The following is a 14,394-nucleotide window of genomic DNA, read 5'->3' on the forward strand; positions in this document are numbered from 1 at the left end:
TGCTGTCTCCTCCGATCACTATAAGTTCTGGTTTGTGCGTACACACATTTCAGAAAGCTTATACCCAGAAATAAAACTTTGTAGGTCTTAAAGGCGCCACTGAACTCAAACTTTGTTCTGCTGCTTCAGAGCAACACGGCTGCTCACCTGAATCTATGATTTTTAAGAGTTTTCTTTGAAATTGCATCAGGGACTTGCTATGCTGTGGTTCTAGCCTCCTCTGAATTTCCATCTCCCTGTAGTCTTGTTGCTCATTAGATCATTTGGATCAGTATCATAGTTCAAAGAAACTTAAACATCTCATCTCAGTTCATAATATAATACAATGTGCAGGACACTTCTCATGACATGCCTGCCCTCTGATTGGCTTTCAGAGGGGAGCCCCCCCCCCACCAGAAGGTTGCTTGAGATCTGGTGCAGTCAGTAAATGCCATGGGACCTCCGATTGGACTTTGCTGAAAGGGTGGTTTTGCACCCCTCTGCGGGGTCCATGAAACCTCAGCACCTCCGCCATGGGCCAACACCCACCCGTCTGCCCACCCTCAAGCACCGACCTGCTGCCCAGTCTGGCTTCCTTGAGAGCCGACTGCTGCCCCTTCGCACACAAGGCCACGCCAAGCCTCTGCTGCACCTGGGAGTGCACCTCCTTGTGGGCGGACATCCTCTTTGCTGCCAGCCTCCACCACCGGACTCTACCCAGCCTTTGCTGCCTCATCATGATTGCCACCGAGTTCCAAGCAGACCACATGAGCTGCCCACAAATGGCTTCTGTAGAGGCAGTGGTTTGAGCCTCAGACAGTGCGAGTAGTGGTAGAAGGAATATGTTCTGTCCCTTGTCAGAAGGGTAAGGCCAAGTAGTGAGGGCTTCCCAGCATGGGGTAGAGGGCAGCTGCCCCAGTTGCCCTTTGGCTAAAGACCTCTGATTATTGTTGGTTGGGCCTCTACTACAGAAATGTTGGATTTAGTCATATCACTAGATATGACTAAATATTTCTGTTTTTACCACAAGTAGGCATGGTCTATGTACCTGAAATAATCTGTATCTCAAATCCAAAAGTGAAGTAGTGTCTGTGCCCAGCACAGCTTTTGTCAAATTAAGAAGTAATGGGAATCTTTTTATCATTTTGGAGCAAACTGAGCCAGCATTGCCTAGCTTATTGTACCGCAAGACAACTCATTCCAGTTATCCCAGGGCTGCCAAGTTTTTGAAGCAGTCTTCTGGACAATTAAAAAAACAATCAGCAAAAGCCAAAGTCTCCTATGTGTGGAAGTTTCATCACGCTGTTCCCCAAATACTATCCCAAGCTTGCAAGCAGAGAAAATGTGCAGTTGTGTAGTTTGTGGAGGTAGGCAAGGAATGAAGTTATGTACCTCATGCATGGGAAATCTTGTAAAATAAGAATTTTCCAAAAGTAGGACGCAGTTGTTCACTGCCCAGTTAATCAACGCCATGGAGAGAAAAATAGACATTCACAACTATATTTGATGATAGGAGTTAAACTCTTTATTCCATTCAGGGGCATCTGGCAAGTGAAGCTGCATTGGGGGCACATTACAGAAGAGAAATGATCAATACTTTTGTGAATACTGAAGTAATTTACAGAATAAATTCCTAGCTATTTCCAAATACTCCAGGTTACCAAATCTCAGTTGAAAATAAGACATGATTTACCACACTAAAGTCTAGAAATTTAAGAGAATTGACAGTACTTAAATCAGATGATGTAAATGCAGGGCTTATTATGTAAAATAAACAATCAAATCAGTCTTACCCAATATTAAGAAATATTGGATTCAAACAAAAAAACTTCACACTATGACCTTCTTATACTTCAGTTATTGTAAATTCATGTAAGGAAAAAAAATCTAAAGATTAGGTAAAAGTACTGTCCAAGAACAAAAAAAAAAGCCTTCCGTTTTTTCCTTCTGCTAAACTACAACATAAATTTATGGTTTTTAAACCAAGTAGTAAAGAAAAGATGAAGTAAAAAACACCAGACCATTTTTCAAAAGTTACATAACCTGTACAACAATGATCTTTGGGTAAATGAACTATTCTATGTAGAAATGCCTCTATTTTAATATCAATCTAAGAGGTAGATCAACAAAATGGTGAAACAAATTTTTGTTTTTGCTAATTGTGCCCCTCAAATCAGTGCAGCATAGCAATTCCAATCTTCTCATGCACAGAAACATCACAAACAAAAGGGTCCGAGGTAATAGCATGGCTCGTGCACACGGGCAGGCGTGCACACGCACAGCAGTCTTTATGCACCATGTGTTGCCACATTGTTAAAACTGAGGTAGACTGAAGTTTATTGTAGAAACTTGAATGCATATTACCACAATCATGATTCAAATTACATTCTGAAATTTAAAAAAATAATTGGTAAATTTCCTGTGATCCCTGCCTTTTGATAAGTTCTCTTCTTCCTGTCATGGGTAGTTGCAGAATGTGCATAAATCCTGCTGTATCTGTTTTGAAAGCCAAGCTTGAGGCTGTATTAATTTTTTAACCTTCCAAGTGGCTTAAGTGTGGCCCTTAATAGCGGCTGGATATGTAAACTTAGCCTTTCATTACCTTTAAATGCGACCAAACAGTGTTTGATCTCTCCTCCCCTCCCCTATATTGTGGTAACTGAAAACTATGAAGCAATTCTGCTAGAGAGAAGAGAAACTCTGCCTCTAAACTGCTCTAGCATCCTATCAAACTGAAGATGAAGCTTGCTCTTTGAAACAGAACAGCAACGTACAAATGGGCTGCAAATGTTCTTAAGTGTAGCATTAGTAGGTAGGTAGTGATGGTCAAAGGCACAAAGGGTTCATGCATTCAATCAAGTAGTACAAGAAAAAAAAATTTCCCCCCAAGTCCCAGCCTCTTGCCATCACTTCCTTGTTCTGTTCCCAACAAAGTACCATCACAAACTTTTTCATCCCATCCTAAAAGAAAAATCATGGCATTGCTGCTTTCAGAATGTTGGCATTTGTTTAGGTATTGTCTGAACATTCACTAACTCCCCCCTCCCCCAAACAAATGATTGTGTTGAAACCCTCAGATATAATCTGAGGCTATATTTTTCCATCTCACTCCCATCAACCAGCAGCTAGGAGCAATCTACTGTATTCCCCACGCCCCCCCAATTCTGTAGCACTTCTAGCTGCTGGCTGATCAAAATTTTACTTTTTTTAAAAAAATAAAATGCTCAAGAACTATTAGCTTTATAAAGTATACAAAATACCCAAAGGAAAAAAAAAAGAAAAGAAAAAAAAAGGAACAATTTCTTATTTTGAGGTATTAAATGCCTGAGGTAGTTTAGTAAAATGCATATTTATCTTTTCATGCCCTGGCCAACACCATTCAACACTTCCCTTAGTTTATACATGGCAGTGTTATGTAAAAATGCAACCAAATGCTTTAAAAGAAATGCCACTTGGTTAACATTGGGAGTAACACTTAACCTCTTGTCAATGCCCTTGTTCTAAACCCAAACCCTCCCAGAATCCCACCCTTCAAATAGATTTTCTTCTTTTACAAGTGGACCTAGAAGAGCAATGCCTTTTCTTTTTTTCTTTTTTTAAATCAATGAACTCAAAAGAGAAAGCTTCATTAAACCAAGTTCTAAAATTGCTGGGGAATAGTAAGAACAATAAAAGAAGACTAACAAGTTTATGTTGAACTTTGAGAATAGAACAAAAAGGGAAGTGAAGGGGTCCTTAGTTTAAAGCTGGGTTTCAAAAGTAAGAGAGCCTAAAGAATACATTCTCAGAGACAGCATGCCAAGTGTGGCCTGGTCCTCATACAAATGACTGGCTTGGTGAAACTTCTGCATACAACTCCAACAGGTACCCAGAACCTATCCATTACAGTCTCTCTTTGGTCTGGCATCTGTCTCCGAGGGGTCTTTTCCTAAGCCTTTATTTTCGTCTTTGCTGAGTCGATCCACTTTGTGCTGTCTTTTGCTGCTGTTGCTGCCTCCTTACCTGAGCCAGTATTTCCTGAATTTTCCTCTGGGCAAGCTGCAGTGCAATGAAATTGATGGTCAGTTCCAACCACCACCTTTTATGTAAGATTAACTTTTCATTGAAGAATTCTCTGCACTGCACTGCTATCACACTTGAGACAGTATAATGTTACAGAACAGAGACTGCATTAAAATATTTATTCAAATACAAGGCAATAAAAAAACCCTTTTCAGCAGCTTTTTAAGTTGGGTTATCTTTCACTTGGAAACAAATTTATACAAATACTCTGTGCCTGAAGAGAGAGGCAAGAAGGCGTGTAACTTGGTCGCACAGGCTGGATGTGCTGGTAGTGTACTCTTTCTTAATTCTTTCTGATCTGACTGGGCCAGAAATCCTAGAAGGAGAGAATGGTCACCATTCATCACCTAGGAGGGGGCTGGAGGCCTCCTGTATGATTAAGCTGCAGGGATGCAAATTAGCTCAGCCAGAAAGTGAGGAGGGAAAGGTCAGCCTCTATCAGCTATGGGGGGGGGGGGGGGTCCTGGAAGCAGCCTGTGCAACCAAGTCGGAGTACACTCTTTTCCTTTGTGTTTTTCTGGCTCTAGATTAACTGATCCAGTAAAGAAGCAATCCCAGAGGCCATAACTCCTGTGACAATAGGGCCCTTTAAAATTTGCAGATTGGAATGGAACACCAGAAAGACTGAGGTTGGTTAGAGAAGGGGGGGGATCTAAATTCAGGTTCCTGTTATATATCACCTTCTGTTTTTTTAGGAGAGTCATATTCAGGGTCATCCTTGAGTAAATATGGTATACACATTATGCCCTTTAAATTGTTGCCACAATCCTAAATAAATAGAAATCCCTGGTGTCCACAAGGAATTGCAAGGGAGAAGGAACAAGCTAATCTGAAACACCATTCACAAAGAGCAACGGCAACAAATGATGGAGCTTAGGGCCTATTGAAGTAGCCTAGCACGGTAGTACAACTGCCCAAATACAGGGATTTTGGGAACAGGCAGCCACAATCTGCTTATCTAAACCCTGAACCTGAGCAGTGCTTCCTCAATTCTAATCCCTTAACACTCAACCCAATTCCAGGATGCTTTGAGCCTTCTTTACAACTTTGAGGGAGATTTATGATACTAAATTCTCTCTAGTCTTGAAGCTCTTAATTTCAAAGAGGCCAAATCTCTTACATTCACAGAATCTCAGGGTTTGTGTGTTTTATAGGGGCTTTGGTTGGGTGATGAACACCTCCTATCCTGATAGTAATTCTCCCTCATACCAATATTATAAACATTCAAGGTTAATGCTACTCCTTGCCCCCGGCACAGATATTGTTTTCCTTTACTCTCTCTCTCAATGGGCGCTCAGTCCTCAGACTGAATTATTTTTAATTGAAAAATTTTTACAAACTAATATTGTTCTTCATACCCTGGGAGTCTGTCCAAGTATCCAGAAAGCCCTCCCTTATGTACGAGTGCTTCTCTTTCGCTAACCTGTTATAGGCAGAGGTCCATCATATTTTCTATTATAGTAAACAACACTATTTACTGGTAGCTAAACTAGGAATAATTATTTCTTTTCATTCCTCTCATCAAGATTGCAAGATTGCAATAGGGATGATTTCACAGAACATAGATACATAAACACAATGAAAAATTTCACACAAAGTCATTTACTTCCCCCCTGAAAATTCAGTTAGCTAGACAGAATTATCAGATGTTAGAAAATACAAAGGATTCTGTTCATGTAATTTCTCAAGTGAAAAAAAACATTCACTTACCTGGCATGCATAGAAATGGCCAGTAATTTTCACAACCACCTGATCATTTTCATCAGGTGTCTGGTCACGAGGAACGACGACTTCTGCACTTGTCAAGTTCTGAAGCTCATTTACCTGTAAACACCCCCCAACCCAAACAGTAAAATCACTGCATCAGCCTACAATGCTCTGTAATGCTTGTCAAGGACAGTTTTTATATCGTTCAACTTTTTTCCAGGTACTTGCCGTTTTGCCTCCTTTACCAATAACTCTACCAGCAGCGTAGGATGGTACTTTTATATGAGCTTCTAGTTTCACTTCTTCTTTAGGCCCAAAGAAATTTTCTTCTTTAAGTTTCCCATAGATTCTTCCTTGAGCCTGCAAAGTGAACAATATTGCCAATTTCCACATCAGTCTCGTGCTAAATCCTGTCCTATTATATATTATATATGCATTCTTTAAAAAGTTCATGGGACTACAGTAGTATTTGTCAGCTACACTATCTTTGTGTATGTGTGCATGAGAGAGAGAGAATATGAGTGAAAATGGCATATTTTAATTTTGTTGGATTTAATGATTTACCACATCCAACGTCCTAATCTAGAAGAACATGGTGATAGAAATAAATCTTGACTACAAGGATGTCCTTTTAATTAATTAATTAGAATATTTAATTAGAATAATTCTTGTCAGTCTATATTCTCCAAAAAGTAGGTACCAAAATGATAAAGCTATTCTGATATATATGTTTAGAACTTTAAAAGTAGGGGACCCACAAGGACCTGCAAGGGTCATCTCCTTTCCCCTTTTCCACTATTTCTTCTTTCCTATAGAATAATAGAATTGGAAGGGTCCCCCAGGGTCATCTAGTCCTACCCCATGCACAATGCAGAAACTCACAACTACCTGCCCACCCACAGTGACCCCAGTTTCCAATGAAACTCTGTGTAGCCTCTCCCCTTTCCCGGTCTTCTTCCCTCCCAACAGCCAGCCACTTTCTCTGCTTCCTTGACTCCTTCCCTCCTAAAATACCATTTATCTTTATCCGCCACACCCAACTACAGCTTTTATTTCCCTTGGCAGTTTCTACATAAGGAAAGTGTGGCCCAGTTGCAGGGGCCTGGTGGGTAACTTGAAAGACTTAATAGATGCTGCATTTTGGACCTTTTAACCCGTCCCAATGTATTTTTATTTTGTAGATTTCAGGTGTATGTGGGGGATTATCAGGTCTGTAGTAGGATCTATCTTGTCTGTTCGTGGCTCCAGCCTGAAGATTTTAGTATCCACATACCTAGCATAGTGAATTAAATATCTTGAAATGCATATAGAATAAAAGCATTTTGGTTTACTAACAGAATGACCACAAGAAACTGATAAAGATTGAAGACACCATCAAGCACTTTGAACTGAATATAATTTTTAAAAGAGCCAACAACACAGTCAACTGAAGCTTTATTGATGCAGTGGCCATTAGAGTGCTTAGTTGTTTTTTAGAAATATCTTCTTTAAAAAAGAAAACTGGGAAGAGACTCAAACCACATGAGATACCTTAACGCAGTGGTCCCCAACCTTTTACAGGCTGAGGACCGGGGACCAGGGGGAGGGAGGGATGCACCGGGTGCCGGTGCGGAGCTGCTGTGTCTGCGTGTTTGCGTCCGCCGGTGTTCTGGCGCCAGCGCCTCCCCCACATGGCACTCGCTGTGGCGCTCGGAGTGGCTGATCTCTCCTGGTGCAGCGAGCGCTGCTCCACGGGAACGGGAGGGAGGTGCGTCCACTGGTGTGGCGGCGGCCGCGCCTCCCCCCCCCCACTGCGGCCTGTTACCGGTCCGCTGACTGGGGGTTGGGAAACACTGCCTTAAAGCATATATATAGAAATAATTTGTTTTCTATATATACTAAATATGAATACATTCTACTCAATACAACATTCTACTATCCAAAACTGTATTATGTAACACTTTGAATCATCAAGAATTTCTGTGCTGCCTTAGCCACCTTTTTAAACATTAAAGAAAACACAGCATATCCAGATTTCTGATAAAGGATCTGGATATCCCCTAAATAAACTAAGCTACAATCCAGTTCTGATGCAGTTTTCTTCATTAAACATCAGGGTGATTGAGTATTCCCATAGCTGTTCCTTTAAAAGTCACAAGAGTATTGAACTTTCTCTGGCACACAGCTTTTTTATTTCAAATGAGTGCCATCCAAAATTTCCAGGGAATTCTCTCTCGTTCTCTCTCTTTTTTAATGTTACAAAAGAGGGCAGCCAGCTGATATTATTTATCTAACCAGCCATTAGATCAAGGTAGCCAAACTTCATTCAAAAATGTGGCAGTCCCTACAAGTGTTTTGAATGTGCGCAGGTGATGTTCACAAGGAAGTATTTTAATGACACTTCCTACTGAGAATTGTATATACAGCTGCCTTCATTTTTTATTATTACAGTTGCACTTTTTAACAGCTGACACAGACTGCACAAAATCACAGTAACTCCATACACAAGCTGCTACGAGGGAATGCCAGTCCCCAAAAAGCAATCCATCCACAAGCTCAGCAGTGACCTTACATACTCACAAGATGATTTACGTGATGAAATATGAAGTCCAGAGTCAGGGGAAAAAGTGACAAGATTAAAAACATGCTCTCTGTAGATATGAAAGAAGGCTAAGTACCGTAACCCATATTTTATGAGACTCGTTTATTAGCAGGTAACTTAGAGTTACATACAGCAGCTGATCTAAAGATCTTTAGCTAAAGGAATAATTCTTCAAAAGTAGAAAGCAATATCTAGCTCCACATATTGAAATACAGACTAAAACAATGTTTGTTAGACCTTGCAGCTGAAGAAAGAGCTGCATTTAACACACAAAAAATAAATGTAAAATATTATGACATTTGTCTGAATTTGTAGATATAGTTGAATATTAATGCATATGTATTAGGTTGCATACAGTATGCATTTAGCGGTTGCTTTAGGACTTAGAAGGAATTTGTGAGGGGACTGTCTCTAATTGGCTGTGAGTCTTTTTTAAAACAAAAAAACCCCTGCTTCATATTGTATTGTGGAACTTAAGCTTATTTAAACAGAACTGGTGAGAGCAGACTAAAGATAGCATAGCTGGCAAAGATAGTAACGGCCAGAGCTGTGAATGACTCACCCAAAGTTCTGGCAGCAACTCACACCAGACTTGGTGTTCACTGAAAATAGTTCCATAAGTAAAACTTGTGTCTGGTTACCTTTTAAAAAGCTTCTTCAAATTAGCAAACAAGTAAATCAAACTTTTTGACAAACTGAGATGAGCAGGAAAGTTTGGCAAGCACCTTCATGCATCTGTTGATGAAAACAGTTTGCCTTAGCCAGCTGCTTATGAGGCGTTCTACTGAGAGATGGTGTGGCTTCCTCACAAATGTGTGTGGGGGGAGACTATCATATCTTCCGACTCAAACATCAATGATGCTGAAGTGAACACTACATTTATAGGAAGTTTAGAAGAGCCAGCTGTTTCCTGCAGAAAGGCATTTATCTATTACTATAAGACTCTTGGAATATAGTACCTTGAACTGTGCCTCTGGTGGTCCCGTGATTATCACCATTCTTAGCTTAGCATCTGGTCCTTCAGCTGGTGCAATCTAGACCACATTGGTAAAAAATGATTGATAGGAATCAGAATAAATGTTGATGTTCAAGGCTGAAAAACTATTTTCCCAATACAAGCATACTAGAAATACTAATCATGGAAATTAGTCTTAATGTTTAATGTATCAGTTGCAAATGTATTTGAAGGCATTTAAGAGACTCACTTGCACCTTAAAGCCTCTTACTTCATCATCAATTGAAGGGAAACCTAACACCACTGGCATGCAAGGCCAGATTATTTTAAAGTAACTTGTCAATGATTTCACTCTACATAGGGTACATTTAGGATTACATTTAGGACTACTAAAATGGAGTTGTTATTAATTTGATGACTAAACTTCTTTTAATTCAACAGCCAAGAAAGATTTCAGATTAGAGATTCTGAAGTGTATTAAGTGAGTAAGCCTTCTAGAGACTGAGGTTTCAAAAAACAGGTAAAATTATTCTTATTCTGACTTAAAACACTTAGATCAACATAAACACAACACTTATGCTTCTTTTATGTTTCCTTATTAAAATACAAATATTATGACATTTCAGTTTAACGACGGGCAGCAAAAACAGTGTTTTCACTTTTTGCAGCCATTCTTGGTTGAGATGCAGCTAGAGAATACTGGGACAGTTTACACACACATCCTCCGCTCCTTCCCTTCTAATTTTTCTTTTTACTAATCCTCTTGTGGTAGTGTGGTAGCTGAACAGGGAAGCCATCTCTTCCTGGCATCTTGATGGGCAGGGGGAGATATCCTGAAAGCCCACTGGACTAGCACTCAGCTCTGAGGCTTCCTGATTATTAGGCTGGGTGGCAAGAGGAAGGAAGGCTTAAAGCAGAAAGAATGCAGGATCCACCTTCCATTTTAAACCTCGTCCCTCACACCCACTGGTCATGGGTGGGGGGAGGGGGGAGAGCAGCACCAGGTACTTTGCACTTCTAACTCAGACTCATGATCAATGACTAGGGAGACTAATAGTGGGCAGTTCTGCTCTGAATTAGAATCATAGACTCATAGAGTTGGAAGGGGCCACACAGGCCATCTAGTCCAATCCCCTGCACAACGCAGGATCAGCCCAAAGCATCCTCAAGCATTCCCATGGGCCAGCTGATCAGCAAGATTCTCTCCAGGGCAGCCTGCTTCTTCCCCTCCCACTTTCACCACTGCCTCTTCCTGATGCTATCTCCTCTCCTCCCTCTGCTGCTACAACCTATTCCTCCCCATCACTCAAGTGCCTCCTCCTGTCCCTGTTCTATTGCAACTTTTCTTTGCTGCCAGCATAGTCGTCGTCCCCCCCTATTTTCTTCCTTTTCCCTTGGGCAGTTCCTTTTTTGGCAATTCTATTTTTCCTTCTTTTTAAGTGCCAAATTATATGGCATTTCTAGGTAACACTACAATGCCAGATCTCATGAAATCTTGGTCAACTTCTTGTCATCGCTATTGACATTGTGACATTGCTTCTTTGATTTGGAAATGTGTGGGTTTTTAAGGGAACTTTTCCTGGTTTGTAGAAACTGCCCCCCCCCCATGTACATGTTCAGAATAGCATGTAAGATGGCAAAGTAACTTTTAATCAAGTGACTTAAATTATGTCATGTTTCTATAGAAACAAATATATCTGCAAGTCAAAACCATCATGGGGAAAGTGTTCAAGTTTTATATTCATTCTTCAAAAGACTTTTTGGAGACATGTTTCTAATTATGTTGTCTCTCAAGAAGCCAGGAAGATGCATTCCATGAACAGCTGGTACTATTTAGCACTTTAAATTTAAAACAATGCAAAGCACCTAACACAAACACAGAACAGATCCTGTAGAAACTTGCTGAATCACTCATCAAGAAGTTAATCAGTTTAATGTTACCTTTATAGATGCACCTGCAAAACGAGAAAGTTGTTTGATGTGCTGGCCCTGCTTGCCAATAATGGCCCCCACTGCCAAGGCCGGGATGAACAAATGAACAGTCTCAGACTCAGGCTGTTGCTGAGGCAAAGAAGAAGAAAAAATAAATGGTTTATTGCCTGAACAGAAATCAACTGTAAAAGGAAGGCTGAAACAAATAAACATGTAATTCTGATTTCCAACTAGCATATGATGTTGCATAACTTGTTTGTAAGAACAGTGAAATATGACAAACATTCAACTTAAAGGATTTCCAGTTGTGTATAATTTACATTACAACTGGAACAGAAATGTTGTATAATGAAGCTCTAGCATTACACAATGAACTGCCATATATTCTTGGCAGCAGTTTCAAAATGAGTAAATGAAATACTAAAGCCTGAGGACCATACTTGACCACACCTACAAAATACTAGGTGCTATTTGTGGTTTAAATAACCTGTTATTTAATTCTTTTTAACTTCTGAAATCCAGTTCCAATCAGTTTAGAAGTTTTCAGTACAATTAAAGAGTAATAATCAAAAGTTTCAGTGTACTTAAATGTTTTTACTAAAAGAACATACTCAATAATACATAGCTGAGGCCAGAGCCTGAGTTTTGGGAGGGCATATTATTATTATTACTATTATTTGGTCAGGGAACAGGACAGGCATGGAAAGCTGTTTTGGGTAGGCAAGAATACTGATTATAGCAGTCCTAGAAATGTATGCAACAAGAATTTGGGACCCAACCTATGCTAATCTTACCTAAACAAACCCCATATAATCCCATAGTTAGTGCTATGAAAAGTTTGGCTGTGATGACAGTCACATTATCTCACTAATTTGTCTGCCCAAGGGAAGTTCTTTGTGGTATCATTTGCCACTATTTCATTCAGGTAAAAGGAGTCTGTGGGTGGAGGCAGAAAAAATCCAGGGCTTGGAAAGACTTCTTGCTTGAGGTCTTAGTGAGCTACTGCCAAACAGAGACGACTGTTAAGACTATATAAAAATTCATGTTTTTTAAGGTGGCCATTTATAAAATTCTACATTCACATAATTGCAAAACTCAATTCTATATCCACGTAGCCCATGAAATGTCTACCAATATAAAACCTTCTGAAGTTATTTTTCAAACATAAAGAAATAAATTAAAAACATGGGGTCTGTGGGTAAGACAAATAACACTTATGGATGACTCTGGCTAGAGATCTGGTTTAATGACACATCTATTCTCATATCTATGATTCTCTAAGTTGGTTCCTGTAATGCAATGCATACCTATTACCAGCACAATTATTCCAAAAATAAATATAGCTCTCAGGCAATGCCAGAAGGTGTTTTCTCTCATCATCTTGCATGACATCTTCACAAAGAGTGGAAGCATTTCAGTGTAGCTATACTCTCTTTCAAGACTGTCATACAAACTGAAAAACTCCATCAAGGGAGTAGCACTCAAAGATCGTTTATGCACTGGGAACTTCACTGCCCCAGATCCCATGCAGGAGCACAGATCGGGGGCAGATGAGGTGCACTGGGTCAAATGCTCCCCCATGTGGGTACAGGAAGAGGTGCGTCAACCTACCATGACTAAAACTCCAGTCTGCAGCCCAGCATGAAACCTCCAGTACATAAACGGTCAAAGTGAAGCAAAAGATGTAGTCAATCATTAGAAGAACTAGTATCTTGAAACCCAATATAGCTCAAAATCAGTGTGGAAGAATATAGCAATTGGAATATAAATCGTTATAAATCTGCATTGAAACTGAGTTGATGCAACTGTTCTGTTACCTGATATAGACATGATACAGTTATTTACATTGGTTTGCACATAGGGTTAGTAATTTAAATATCAACTACCAGTATTATTCCTAATGAAAACTCAACAGGTTTTGTTTTTCTGGTGCTTCTTTCTGGTGCTACTGCTATACTCTATGTATAATGCAAACTGAAGTCATCTTTTTGAATATTTTGTTCATTAATTTGCTTCACTTGCACTTTATTTTTCAAATAAATAACCCTTCCCCAGAAAAAACATGAATAAATAAAGTAAGCACGACCTAGCTTGAATAGTGGAAGAAGTTGGGAAGTACTGAAAAGAAACAAACAAAAGTGTTCCACATAAACACAATTTTAGGTAAAGGTAAAGGCATCCCCTGTGCAAGCACCGAGTCATGTCTGACCCTTGGGGTGACGCCCTCTAGCGTTTTCATGGCAGACTCAATACAAGATGGTTTGCCAGTGCCTTCCCCAGTCATTACCGTTTAGCCCCCAGCAAGCTGGGTACTCATTTTACCGACCTCGGAAGGATGGAAGGCTTGAGCCGGCTGCTGAGATAAAACTCCCAGCCTCATGGACAGAGCTTTCAGACTGCATGTCTGCTGCCTTACCACTCTGCGCCACAAGAGGCTCTCTAAACAAATTTTAAATATCGCTAAAACAATGTAATTTCCCTCATCATGTGTATAATGAATGCTCATGTAGCCCCAGACCCACTTTAAGTTCTTACAGAAGAAAATATTTAAAATAGATTAGCAAGTTTTATCTCCACCTCATAAGTGCCACAACATGGTTAATTAAGAAACTCATACATTTTAAAAAAAACTTAACCATATCTTTAAAGAATCAAAACCAACAAAAATACATTGAGCAGGAAAAGAACACTGAATGAAACATATTTGTTTATCCATCGTCAGAAAACAGCAACAGTAGGGAACTGATATGTTTCCCTGGAGAGACAGTTCTGTAATTTGGAGGTCACAACCAAGGAGGCCCTCTTGGTTTGCTACCTATCTAATTTCTAAGAAGGTTACTGCAGTGGCAGGAACATTATAGTCAATTAATTCCATATGGTATAATGCAAAATAGATCTGGGGGTATCTGGGGAGGGGTTTGAGGTAGGGGCACTAAATTCAAAGTACAGCTGCTGGTAAAGGTAAAGGTAAAGGTATCGCCTGTGCAAGCACCGAGTCATGTCTGACCCTTGGGGTGACGCCCTCTAGCGTTTTCATGGCAGACTCAATACGGGGTGGTTTGCCAGTGCCTTCCCCAGTCATGACCGTTTACCCCCCAGCAAGCTGGGTACTCATTTTACCGACCTCAGAAGGATGGAAGGCTGAGTCAACCTTGAGCCGGCTGCTGGGATTGAACTC

The 14,394-nt window shown here is 40.1% G+C and overlaps 1 protein-coding gene across 3 annotated transcripts in view; it reads right to left on the bottom strand.

Annotated features, from left to right (window-relative positions):
- Positions 1-1,481: 1,481 nt before the first annotated feature.
- The window catches only part of IGF2BP3 (insulin like growth factor 2 mRNA binding protein 3), an 85,328-nt gene continuing 72,415 nt past the window's right edge, over positions 1,482-14,394 (bottom strand). For all 3 annotated transcript variants that reach the window (XM_077303270.1, XM_077303269.1, XM_077303271.1), the window contains 5 exons: positions 11,226-11,345; positions 9,289-9,363; positions 5,977-6,108; positions 5,752-5,865; positions 1,482-4,017 (listed from right to left, as the gene is read on the bottom strand). In XM_077303270.1, coding sequence (XP_077159385.1) covers positions 3,916-4,017; positions 5,752-5,865; positions 5,977-6,108; positions 9,289-9,363; positions 11,226-11,345 — 543 coding nt within the window. In that variant the 3' untranslated portion in view covers positions 1,482-3,915. The remainder of the gene's footprint in view (positions 4,018-5,751; positions 5,866-5,976; positions 6,109-9,288; positions 9,364-11,225; positions 11,346-14,394) is intronic.

The sequence above is a fragment of the Paroedura picta genome, chromosome 11, assembly GCF_049243985.1.
Source record: "Paroedura picta isolate Pp20150507F chromosome 11, Ppicta_v3.0, whole genome shotgun sequence".
Taxonomy (NCBI): Eukaryota; Metazoa; Chordata; class Lepidosauria; order Squamata; family Gekkonidae; genus Paroedura; species Paroedura picta.